General features: G+C 44.1%; 1 protein-coding gene across 8 annotated transcripts in view; it reads right to left on the bottom strand.

The window, feature by feature from the left end:
- Window positions 1–13,324, bottom strand: part of LOC139349494 (calcium-activated potassium channel subunit alpha-1a) — an 80,461-nt gene that overhangs the window by 58,085 nt on the left and 9,052 nt on the right. For all 8 annotated transcript variants that reach the window (XM_070990359.1, XM_070990361.1, XM_070990362.1 and 5 more), the window contains exon 2: window positions 10,599–10,742. In XM_070990359.1, the coding sequence (XP_070846460.1) occupies window positions 10,599–10,742 (144 nt within the window). The remainder of the gene's footprint in view (window positions 1–10,598; window positions 10,743–13,324) is intronic.

Genomic DNA, 13,324 nt, shown 5'->3' with positions numbered 1-13,324 from the left:
ATATTGAATCCAAAAGGTTACTGTGTTGAAGTAGGAACTGACATTAAGGGCTTGAGCAGAAGTTTGGATCAAAACGATTCAATTTCAGTGAAATCACAAGTCTGTCTCCAGTTTTATGTATGCTAAAAGACAAAAACAAACATAGGTGATGGCTCATTTTGCACCCTAGACATATTACTATAAATCTCCCTCCTCTTTTTCAGCTTGATATCAAATAGGAGGCTCTTTTGCAGTAGGGGGCCAGAATAATTAAAGAGCTACCGGGTACTTCACTGTGGGCTTCAACAGGAGCCCAGTTTGTTTTTAGCCAATATTTGTTTACATTTTTGACAAAGTGGCACCATTAAAAGTATGCCGAATTAGCTGTTAGCAGTTCCTGTTTGTAATGCACCCATGGATCTACAGACAACTATCACCGGATTATTCTCATATTGAAGAAAACTTAAAAATGTGATTATTTTCAGGCAAGCTCGGAAGTTACAAACAATGTCTTTTTCTACGATTTCTAAGTGGAATTAATGGACATTTCTATGCCGTGGACGCTGGAGACGCTTATATAATCCCATAGTATGAGTGACGCTGAGTTTAAAAATATGTGTATCATGTCTGTGTGTTCACATTAGACAGAGCTATGACTCAGAGGAGGACAAGTGTTGATGCAAATTGTGGCAATCTGGTGCTAATAAAAGCACCTTATTTTGCCTGCATGAGCTGTGTGTCACAGCCACCTCTGCAACTGCTGATAAACGGGCCAAATCAGCAGTCAAACAATAACTCATTTCCGTTGTTTTCAGAACACTTGCATGCACCTCACACGGGATCTTTCTCACGTGTTCTGGAGCGCACAGGCGATTGTGCAACTTCACTTTATACAGTTGATATGAATAATACCTGACGCCGTGCGCGCTTTGAACATTGCTTTTGGTCATTACGGGGGGCCCGAGAGAACAGTTCCTGGTACAGTGATTGCTGGTAGCTCATTAGAAGTTTTCTTTCCTGCTAGGAGCCACAGAGCCCGCCAGGAGCTGCTGCAGAGTGTCACAACATTACTGCTTTCAGCTGCAGAGGGACGAGAACAGGGAAGTCAACAGACGCCTTCGCTGATGACGGCAGGTAGAGACCAACGTTGCACACGAGGGACGGAACCAGTATGGAAAAGAAAAATGTCTGGGGTGTAAACTGTGAGATGCAACATCTGTGCTTCTGTCTCCTGCTTCTTCCTTTTCTAAACACTTCCGCAGACACACCATCCCAGACTAAGTATACGCCATCTCTGGAGTCTTTGAAGACCTCGAAGATGTACTTAAATTTGAATCCTCTCCAGTCTGACTTTAAAGTTTTGCATGTTTCTTTCACAGACATTTTAAGTGAAATTAAGGCAGGCAAATATTACAGATTCAGTGAGCGATTTTTGTGGTTTATTTTTATATATAATCAAGTGCTACTTGTGAGCATGATCATATTCTCTAAAACAGGTCGTCAGAGAGAGTGCATGTTGATGGCATTGTAATTATTAACACCATTTCAGCAAACGCTCTGGTGTTGAAAACAGTGGGTCAAAAATAACTGGTGATCGTTTCCCAACAGCTGCTGTCCAAATTACAGCACATGGCAGCTTGATGCACATTGATTTATGACTTCATATGAATAATGCCTTCTCTGAATGTGACGTGCAACCAACATGTGATAATAATTTTTTTTCCACATGTAGAAAAAAAAACCAAAATGAAAGGAGCATCAGCCATGTTCCTTTCTTAGTGCAGCAAGCGCCAGAAAGGAAAATGGCTGTTGTTGTCAGCAATAAGCAGGATACTCCTGAGATTTGAGGTTTGCCTGGGGACGAGCTGGCAGGGTCTCTACAGCCACTCACACTTCCTGATTCACTCCGTAACCCCACATCAACACACCGAGCTCTAATCTGTGCTGCTCAGTGAACTTCAGAGCACACAGCGTGGAGTAACGGGCTCCTGCAGGTTTCTACTGGAAAAAAAATGAAAAAATGACAGAAATCCATTTTGAACACTCTGGATGGAAAAAGACAGACTGCAGTAGATTCAGGGGGTTGAGAGGAAAAAGCGGCCGCAGAGCTACGCTCATCAGCCAGGTGTAATGAGCACAGAACACGCATGCTGTTCTGATAAACCGTGTTGGTTAGGTCCTGAAAAAAGTCTGTGCACATGACAACGGCAGCAAGGAAAAGGCAGACAAGTGGAGTGAGGCCATGAAAGCAGTGAGTCAGAGTTCTGCTGGGGAGGCCAGACGAGTGTTTTTAGGTATGACTGAGAGATAAATGGGTTTCAGGGAGACACTCAGATCGCCTTTAAACTGTTTACACAACAGTGTGAAATTAGCGGTGAGCAAGCTTGTTTCTCTTTTGATGAAAAATCCATGACACCGACCCCATAATTGTGCAAATAAGGACATATTCACTGAGTATGTTTGGAGTCTGAGCTGAGTTAAAACATTTCTTCCTCCTCCCACTGACAAGGTAACTAACACAGCAGCATGAGAGGGCACAAAAAGGTACTCCAAGTTCAGTGGACTTTTAGAAACAGTCAAAAACTAAACCAACTGGTTATTCTCCTTTTCCTTTGCAAAGATATCCCAACATTTAGAATTAAATGACATAACTTGATATTTGGCTTCCACCCATTAGCCATAATGCACAGATATTTAAAAAATAACGGAGTTAAAGCACTGAGAAACCAGATCCTTCCTTAAACTCTTGGCAGCTACACGTAAGTGCTCAGTTTCAAGTTGTATAGATTGCACTGTAACTACCCGCAGCCTGAAACCTGACCCTGTGTTTACTTGACATCGGTCACAGTATACAGTGAGCGATCACATACACGACCACAACTCCTCTCAGAGCTGTGAAAACAATCATGCTATCCTTGAACATTATGGGTCAAGCCTGTTGGAGCGTCTATTTGGGATTCTCTTTGCTTTTTATATCTCTTTCATGCGACAGGATCCAGAAATACTCTCACTGGACCAAAACAGCATGTTCTGCTCGGTTATAAATAAGAGACTTAAACTTATTCTACTACAGTTTGCGCCATTGTTCGGCTATTAAAATACCCACAATCAAAACATGCAGTGTAGAACCCCAAATCCCACCGTGGTTAAGCCATGATTTAAGCCATCCTGGAAGCGGCCCAACCACTCTCACAGTGAGGCGTAAAGAGCTTAGGATGGGAGGGGATGGACGTGTCTCCCTCCCCAACCTCTCGCTGTCTGTCTCATCTGAAATATGAGGTTGAAATTCGCTTGTTCTGAGTGTTGTGAACAAGAGAAGGAAACTGACAAGGAAAACTGACATAAAAATTAAATGTTGCTGTCTGAAAAAGTAAATTCTCTGATGTCTATCATACAGACGATGACTCACCTCTCTGGCAGCAGAGAGGAGGGGCTCTGACGGGGGGGGGGGGGGGGGGGGGGGACAGACTCTGCCCTGCACTAACAATGGAAGTGGAAATTCCTCTCATGTGTTAAAATGTAAATCATGTTCTGTATCTGGGAAGTTGGACATGCTGGTGCTGTAGTGGTCGCATGTATTTTTAAGGGTGGAGGGGATGCAGGATTTATGAAGTGTGAGCTCCAGCAGGCTGGTGGAGAATAATTCCGAAACATTAATGCATAAAATAGAGTTCATGTTCTGCAATCGGACACAATTTGACTGCAATTAAGCGCTCAGGACGAGGGCTGAACCTACGGTGAACTTTCAAACTTAGAACCTGTCATGTAACCAGTTTGCAACATCTATTAACCTCCAAATATTCATTTTCTCTAAGTGGCCGTGTTAATTAATTTAACTGAACCCGCCAAAAGGAAAGCCTGTTTGATGTAAAGTGCCAGCTGCGAAAATTATCTGCCTTTCCTGTGAGAAGAAAGAGAAGACTGAGATGAGTTTTGAAGACTATGTGAGCTCCACTACGGCAGCGGCTGCTGGGTCATTGTGTAGCTAATGATTGTTAATGAAATCTGGAGAGCCCAATTCGTGACGGTTGCGAATTTCTTATCATAATACTGCTCATGAATTGGATTTTGGGGGGAACGGAGGAAGAGTGTTATCGCAAACGTCCTCTCCACAGTTCCTCCGTTCTGAATATGATGCAACTCCACAAAACTAATTATACTCAACCGATTGTTTGTGCCAAATGAGGCCCTGCTGAAAACATGGCTGCCAAACATAGAGAAGTTCCAAATTAGAAAAGCCTTCTCACCCCCTCCCCCCTGCTCCTGGGGGGATGGTAATTATCACACCTGATACTTGCTGGTGTCCAAGACTAATGGTGTGATTGCTGCAAGAGTTTGGCCTCACGGGGGCAGAGAGTTAAGGATCAACTCTCAGATCTGTGGACAGTGCAGGCACAGATGGGCCACAGGTCAAGCCAACCTCCAATAAATGTGTCAAAGCGACACTCAGATTTGTCTGTGAGCTAGTGTGCAAGTGCTGGTTATGTTAGAAATCTAGACAGACTCCAGATGGCCTCGTCATTAGCATTTCAGTTTAGAAATCTGTAAGATTTCAGCTAAGACTTAGCGCGCATACTGTATATATGATCCTATTCTTTTTTTATATAAATTTTAGAGAAAGATTTCTTGAAACTCAACAGATTGGTCTCCGGCAGCAGTTTCCTGCAGCATGGAAACACTGACAACCACAGTTTACAGCAAACAAGGTCCTCTTGACATCTGCAGCTCAGGAAATGATTGTGTTCATAAAAAGTGGGAAGAAAAATGAAAAGAAAATGCAAATGAGCTGCTCATTATTCACCAGGGATCCTTCTAAGTAAGAGTCCACAGCCATGCTGGTTGCTTTGTGAGGACACAGTGGGGGTATGAGCTACATGCTAACATCTGCAAGCTAACACGCTCGCAATGACGATGACGGACACTGCCATCTTTAGAGCTGCACATTTTATCATTTTGATTTCCACAATGTCTTTTCTCAATGATGATGGTTGCATCAGATCTAACCAGTTCTTCCCAGAACGTTTTTAGTGCACTTCCTATTCCAAGATACAGTTGGTTAGAAAATTCTTGAAATATGTCAAATTCTATTGGAAAGAAGATGCAATATTCTTAATGCACATGCAGATTTCTTCACTCGATCACAAACAGAAATGTCTTAATAAGCAGTTCTTTTTTTGACTGGGGACAATAAAGTCAACACATAGTCTCACATAGCATTGTTTCCTTCTGGAAGGCTCTGACAAAACAGGCCTGGCAGCTGCTGTCACCCGAAAATAGCGGCAGACTTATCGGTGGGCAGAGAGCCGAGTGACGCTCCCACGTTGTTCATTCTGCTGCACTGGGCGGGCGCGGTGAAAGTCACACACGATCCCCTTGGCACCAGAGTCCACAGGTGGCAAACAGCCTCCCGTCTCTGCCACAAGGCCACGGGCATGTTGGTAGAATATCCGTTACACACAACAACACTGACGTCTAATCTGGAGCCAAGAGTCAACTGGGAATGTCAAGAAAAGGGCACATGAAGTGAATCCTGTTGGAGTGCTTTGATGCTGAGCAGAACACTGCTGATGTGATAATAAAGCAGCACTTAGCTGAATTCTCAGCCATGTAAAGAATGAGTGCTCGCATCATTTCCGAGTGGACATTTCTGCTGCTGCAGTGACACAGTCGCCTGTGAGAGAAGAGATCAAGTGTTTACTGTTTCCCTCTCTCCCTCTTTCCCCCTTTTCAGTCTCATCAGACAAAAAGCTTTTCCATGTAGTGATTCAATTGCTCACCGAGCCTCTCAGAGGAGGAGGAGGAGGTGAGTTTGTCCGCCTGATGAAAATGTCCTTCTGGCCCACCTATAATTTCGTTCGGAGCTCCTTTCTCTCCCTGCGGCTGCTCCCAGGGCGACATCAAATCTGGACGACAGCGGTCAAGACGGAAGACGACTCCTTCACCCTGTCATCCAATAAGAGTTCCTCCACATGTTGACCCCGGTAATCCGACACGACCCTGAATCTGCAGCACTTTTTGTTTGACAGCTGGTGGCGATGAGTCTGCAGACACCTTTTGTCCACCATTAACCGGCATCCCACAGCATCCCTGATCTTTCTACAAGATCTTTGCAAAGAACTTTGCATGTTCAAGGTCTCCAAGTAATGAATCTGACAAATGAGGAAAAGGATTCGAATAGAAATGTGAGGAATGAAAAAAAGAATGTGAGAGAGTTCAACACCTGCCTACTTCCACACCTCTGCACACCTAGGAAATGCTTGACGGATTCAAAACTATTTAATGATCCAACAGTACTGAGCACTTTAGCAACCAACCAGTCCACTCAGTCCACCAAAATGCACAGACGTCACACACATGATTTTGAAATCAGCAGACCTCTCGCTGTGAGTTATCTCTAACACCCATAGATCTGCCTGGAAAACAAATTAAAAAAGCGCTCTTTATAACTTCGGATCTTGTCTCAGGAATTGCTGGGAGCTAATGTAGCATGTAGTAGATTTGACATGATATTAATTGTCATATCTCAAATGAAAATATGAAGAAACAAAAACCACAGGAGCAAAAAACTCCATGAAAATAGTTTTGTTTTTTCATTTTACATTACTGATACAGTAGCCATCAATGTGGCTCTCACACAGTACATAGTTGTGTGTTGAAAACCCTTGTACACACAGTCAAAAAAAATTCAAATTTTTGAACGTCACCACTCATATGCCAAATGATGGCATTTCTAAGTAGCATAACTTACAGTGACAATAACATAAGACAGGTAGCGTCAGTAAAAGCAGCTGAGAGCTGACCAACATGCCAAACAATCGGAGATAATTCATCCAGGTCTGACATCTCTGACTCCATTCAACCTCCGACTGGGATTGGGGTTAGGGGGCAAAGACTGCAATGGGAATAGTGCCAAAGGGTAGCTCTGCACTTCCATTAATAGAAAACCTTTCTGTGGCCAGAATAATAGCTTTGCGACATCCCAGGCCCCCCTGTGGACCTCTGGAACCGAGCACACGTGGGCTAAATGTCACTCAGCAGGGTGCCATCATTTAAGAGAAATCACATTTTCCCCCAGAATACACTACCCTCGGACTCCATCACACACTCCCCATCTTCCAATTTCTTGATGATTACATTCTCGAGGTAAGTGTGAGTGAACAGGAAATAGATGCACGACATTACAGCGGACCCGCTGGGTTTCTTGGCACAGGTACAAGCTGCAGCCACCTGTTCAACCCCCAAAGCGAGTTTTGTTTGTATTGACGCGAGCAAACAGTAGCGTGATGACATTTTTGATGAATAGGGAGGGTGGTCCTATGATGCAAAAGTGACTGGGGGGGGAGGGGGAACGCAATAATGCATAAACTGACAGATGGGATCCGTCTGTGTCCCCAATCTGGGGGAAACCGTGTCCTTATACATGCAGCACGCTGCTGATCTGAATTTAGAGAATAAACACGAGGCTTTTCTGTTGTATTTGAGTGCATGAGGAGCGGTGCACTGCTCTCCAACAGATAAACCTTTATGGGCTGAAAGGTCATCAGGAAGTGTCCTCCCAGCTAATCAAATAGCCCTGAAGGCACGGTTTGATCTTTCACAATCTGCTGAGATGCGAAGCCAGCCGGGCAAATGAGCATCAGGCCTCTGGGCCTTCCACAGGGCAGCCTGCACCTGTTTATCACTCAGCATCCTCAGCAGAGGTAAACAGTGAGCAGCGAGCGCTGCTGCGATACAAGTCACGTTTGGGTGAAATGTTTTATGCTGCAATTGGTCCCTCAAATTTCAATTTGAGCTGCCAGATTATAAAGAAGTGAGATAAATTTATTTCATCAAGTATGAAAAAACATAAGATGCTGCAGGCTTGTGTCGGTTACTTTAAACATTAACCAGCTTCTTTGATGCATGTCACAGCCTGTGTTTATACAGCTGTATGATTTATGAGTTTGCATTTTGGGTTGAAGCTTAAAGTACAGTTTGTCATCATGATGCTCGCTCATTTTTTTTATTTTAAAACCTTCTACTTTGTGATTTATATATTTTGTGTCCATGTTCATATTTTTCTCTTTGCACTTTGTAACTACTAATCTGAACTGGAAAAAAAACAAAAAAAAAAAAACAGAACAAGTAATTTAGTCTGCAGAGACATCAACCAATGTCCGTGTGACTGATGCATAAACCTGCATGAACACACTAAAATATTGCAGGCATCTCACAGCTGAACCTCCTTCTTGCATAATCCACGTCTCAGTTGTCTTTAGAGGTTTAGATTTATTCTCTCCTCAGCTTCATCCTCATCTGCACTTAATCATTTAAGCAGGTTTAATTGGTAAAATTAATTAAACAACATGCATTTCACTTGGATTCATGTGTTAAATGAAAATGCTTCTACTCCCTGGGTATGGAGAAAGTTAAACACAGATCGACTGACCCACTGCTGGCCTTTATTAATGATGGCTGCAAGTGTGAAACAGGTTAAGATTAATATCCTCGAGCGAAGAGCTCTTTCAGAATATTTCAAGAGCAAATAGGCTGCTCGCAATTTTTAAAGAAAACAACAACGTGGGTGAAGATGTGGGAATAGCAGCTCATCCCTACTCACACAAACACACACACACACACACACACACACACACACACACACAAATAAAGGCATAAAATAAAAACACACACACAAACACACTCTGCCTTTCATTTAAGTCACCCATGCTCTCACTTCTCTCAGATGGCCTGGAAATAGGCTTTAATGCACCCCCCCCCAAACAGGCTGACATACAAAACACACATCTGCCATGTTTAGGTAAGCTGCAGTTGCCATGGTTACAGACGAGCACTTGCTAAACAGTTGTGTGTCGAGCCATCATTGAGACAGGGCACTTGAGCTGCACACACACACAAGTTGATGGGAGCGTTGGTGTTTCAAAGTAAAAAAAAACAAGAAAATGCAGGATGGCAGTCGAGCTGATGTCACGCTTCTGTTAGCAATATGTTACTGTCACCATTAGCCGTCACTAGCGTCTGGGCTCAGGACAAACTAATAGAAGACGCCATGGGGACAACCTGAGTCATCAGAGCTTCATATGACATTTGGTGGAAGGTGAATAAAATGTGCTGTTTTTAGTCCAAACAGAGCAAGAAAAGGGGGGGGTTATTCCATTCCTGGTCTTAATCACCTCCATGGAGAAGCTTACAGCCACACACATCATCGTAAAACAACAACAAATGCTTCACTGCACTGGGTTTTAAATGACAACGTCCACCATAAGCAGGAACAATAACAAACACGATTCATTAATTCATCAATACATTTGACTGTGTGTAGACACAACAAACACAGACTCCCAGAATTACATACAAGGACTGTAAAATTACTGGGATGTATATCAGACAAATTGCGTCCGGCCCTGTTCATTGTCTTTTTAAAGAATTCATAAAACTGCCCTCAGGAAGGCGCTATAGAGGCACTACATCAAACAATTTAAAAAAGTCTTTCACACCAAATATAATAACTTTGTTAAATTACTTAACATTATTCCCACGTCCGTTATTGTACTGTGCATATCATGTATATATTGTGAAATTACTCTTCTTCTCATCCTTCCAACATGGTCAGCAGCTTTTTCTCAACCAGTTTCTGTCCCATAAACGTGAGCTAAGTTGCTCGTTAATATTCCCCATAAAGCTACAGCACCCAGCACCCATGATTAACAACCTCCACACACACGGCGAGCCAACTGGAGATGCTGCGCCACATTTAGGGGGGTGGGTGAAAGCGGGATCAGCCCCCGAGCACTGCGGCAAGCCTTGGCACGGTGCTCCCGCTAATGCCATTTCATTTCATCACTCCTCAGTCCTGCCCTTGCATTGCCAAGCACTTATAGCCAAATCATCAAGCACTCTTGCAAAATAAAAAAATAATAATAATAATGGCGAAACCGTCCTTCACGAGACGCCCTCAAACCAGGAAAGACAGGTTACTCATCCTTCGCTGAAATCTCGCTGTACAATACAAGATAACATGTGGTCGACGAGGCATGTGTCCTCCACGTGGCACTGTCAACACACGGCAGGCGCCATGGCAACAACTTCAGCTGACCAAATGCAATTGGTAAACGGTACGTGTCCCTCCCTGCCTCCCTCCTCCCGGATGTGTTTCTCTGCTGTCTGAAGCATTATGGGGTGTTTGACCTTAATACACTTGTTAAGTCTCCCCTCTCTGTTGCCTTGGCTTTGTTTTAATGTATCTGCCTCCCTGTCTGAGAGATAAGTTACCACCATACGCACTTCAAAACAGTATATTTATGCGGTGGACCAGCAGGGATAAATTCAAGGGACTTCCAGGCGTGCCCGATTTGTGGCTTGTCAGATGCGAGCTCCTCCTCAGCAAGGTCTGTCCTTTAATAACAAAATATTTTTCACGAGGCCACCTGACAGACAAATATACGGTGAAGGAGTTCAGCCCGAGTGCCAAGCTGTCAGGAGGAAGTTTGGGGGTGATCGTGATCGGCTGTCACGCTTCAACTCACTGACGTCTTAAACGGCAGCCTGCTGCATGCAGGCAGAGGCAGCTCGAGATGTCAGTCAGAGATTAAACGAGGGATGATGGCTGATAGTGAACTCACCAGGACTCTTCCTGTCAGTGTCTGAGCGGATATCATGACTCCGGCCCAGTCTTTGACCGAGGTCATCCAGCCCACCTCGCTGGCCGCCGCGTCGTCCTTGTCGGTGCGCTTGATGCCATCGCCTGTGGTGATCCGGTGGACCTCCTGCAAGCAAAAAAAAAAAAAAGATGTAGAAGGTAACACAGTGACAAATCTGACACTTAGCCAGAGTTTAACAGTAAATGACTGGTCAGCAGTGTCATTTATGTCTACTGGTTCTTAAATCCAGGTATGATGGAACAGAATAAGACAATAGGGAACAACTGGGCGGAAAGGAGAAATAAATAAATTATCTTAATGAGTTTTGGGATGATGGTGTTATCAACACTGCTATTCTGCAGAACCTGTAAATCAATATATAACTGCCACGAGCAAAGTGCAGGCTTTTATTGTGCTGGACCATAAGCAGGTTGGCTAAATTACCTTTGCAGTGGGCTGATGTTTAACCTGTTAAATCTCCAAGTGCATTGCTGTAATTCATAAATGACAGACAAGTCCCTCATTATTCCAAGATCTGAACTGCAATAGTAGCTTGTTAAAAGAGATATGTTTACATATATTCTCTCTCTCTCTCTCTCTCTCTCTCTCTCTCTCTCTCTCTCTCTCTCTCTCTCTCTCTCTCTCTCTCTCTCTCTCTCTCTCTCTCTCTCTCTCTCTCTCTCTCTCTCTCTCTCTCTCTCTCTCTCTCTCTCAACATATTTGTGTCCAGCTAGCAGCTGTCCAATTAGCATCCAGGTCACAGCATAGAGACCAATAAAGACAGAGGCAGCCGACAGGTAGAGCCACACGGTCGTGCTAGTTCTCCAGTTAAGTTAGATTCTGTCAGTGAGGTCCAGCAGTGCAGAGGCTTCGAGTCCAGTGTGTGACAACAGCTTGAAATTTCATTTTAAGCTGAAAGAAACAGCCAATGTCCATAGAAGCAAGAGTGCATTTCATTATGTGTTAGCTGTAATATCATGCCTATCATTAGCTGTTGGTAAAAACAGAACAGTTAGGGGATTTTCATTGTTTTGACTCACCCGTCCCTAATGCACGAAAATTAGCTTCAGCAGTCAGTGTGAATCATAAAAGCACAGAGAGGCAAAATCAGGACTGAGCTAACTTTAGCATCATAACAGCCATTGTTCCTTGTTTAGCAGGAAGTAGCTGCTAGCATCTTTACTTGGAGGAGACATCTTGGAGCAGAAGTGAAAATGCTCTTGCAAAAACCTTTGGCTCCAATTATATTTAATGCTATATCTTCAATAAAAATTGCCTGTTAAACCTGCATTACTGTATTTGATGTTTTTGTCTACTACGTCGCTGCTCAATATGGCTAACATCTTAGCAGCCTTAGAGCAACATTAGCATTCATCTGGAGTTGTCTTTTCCGCCAGTCGTCAAATATGGCACCAGTATTCACTCTCCAGCATCTCTTTAGTAAAACATCTGGCTCTTTACCGGCTAAAAGCTCCGCTACCTTTGCTGGCTAGTTGCTAAATGTGTCTGTTCTTTGGTGCTGAGTTTTAAAGGTTTGTGAAAGTGATGCAAAAGCTGTGAGCCGTAAACGAAAGCAATGAGCTGAAAGACAGTAAAACTCCCCAGAGAGCTGAGATGATCATTCTCTGTGGGATTGCCACATAATAAATATTCATTTCATTCATGGTTAATGAAACAATATTGCTTTGATCAGCTTTGAGTTAGCATAAAGGATACGACTGAAATCCAAACTGTCAACAGGAAGTGGCACCTGCGTTTTTTTTATTGACAGCTATGCAAAAACACAACATGAACCAACAGCTTGACACCAGAAGTCACCTCTTCAAAAACACAAATGCATCATTTTTGATGTAGTGACCAGGCTGAAGGCCTACAAAATAAACCCACACGCATGCATGCTCACATGCATACAGTAAACATACAGAGCGAGAGCAGCAAAGAGGCTCCAGGAGTGTATCCATGGCAGCCACTGAGCTCCTGGTGTTTCTGCTCCACTGAGTGGGCTGGCTGCCTGCCTGCCTGCCTGCCTGCCTGCCTGCCTGCCTGCCTGCCTGCCTGCCTGCCTGCCTGCCTGCCTGCCTGCCTGCCTGCCTGTCTGTCTGTCTGTCTCTCCTGTCTGTCTGTCTGACTGTCTGTCTGCAGGGACTGGCATGATTCACAGAGCAGGAAATCGAGACAGGATGCAGAGGTTAGCTGTGCTCCCTGATGAAACACCCCGCAGCCTCAAGGCTAACATGACTCGGACTCTTTACCCCATGACATCCTACTCCCCCTCTACCTTAATGGTGTCACACATCAGGCCTTTCACCTGCAGCTCTGCTCGTCATGTGGGATTAGCTGATGCAGTTTACATAGTTAGAGGGGAAAAACAGCAGCTCATGGTTGAAAGCAGTGACAGTTGATATTGTTTGCATACATGTGCGTGCGCTACTACGGCAGTCTTTCTTGTCGCGGCGTTAATGCCCGAGATCTCAACATGCCGCATTCTCCAGATGCAGGATGGGCTTTTGTGTATCCCTGTGATAGGGCATCAGCTCCAAAGAACTTCTGGCATGCAACCATGCAACATGTGCTGTGCTTCCACTCCACCATCAATCTTTGTAAAGCCAGAGGGAGTGCAGCACCACTGAAATAATGGACTGAATGTAGTCTGCAACATACAACCACGGGGTGCACAGTTGTGATTAGACAACAAGGGCAGCTGTTTG

Source organism: Chaetodon trifascialis, chromosome 21 (assembly GCF_039877785.1).
Source record: "Chaetodon trifascialis isolate fChaTrf1 chromosome 21, fChaTrf1.hap1, whole genome shotgun sequence".
NCBI classification, from domain to species: domain Eukaryota; kingdom Metazoa; phylum Chordata; class Actinopteri; order Chaetodontiformes; family Chaetodontidae; genus Chaetodon; species Chaetodon trifascialis.
This window is presented reverse-complemented; position numbering and strand designations above follow the sequence as displayed.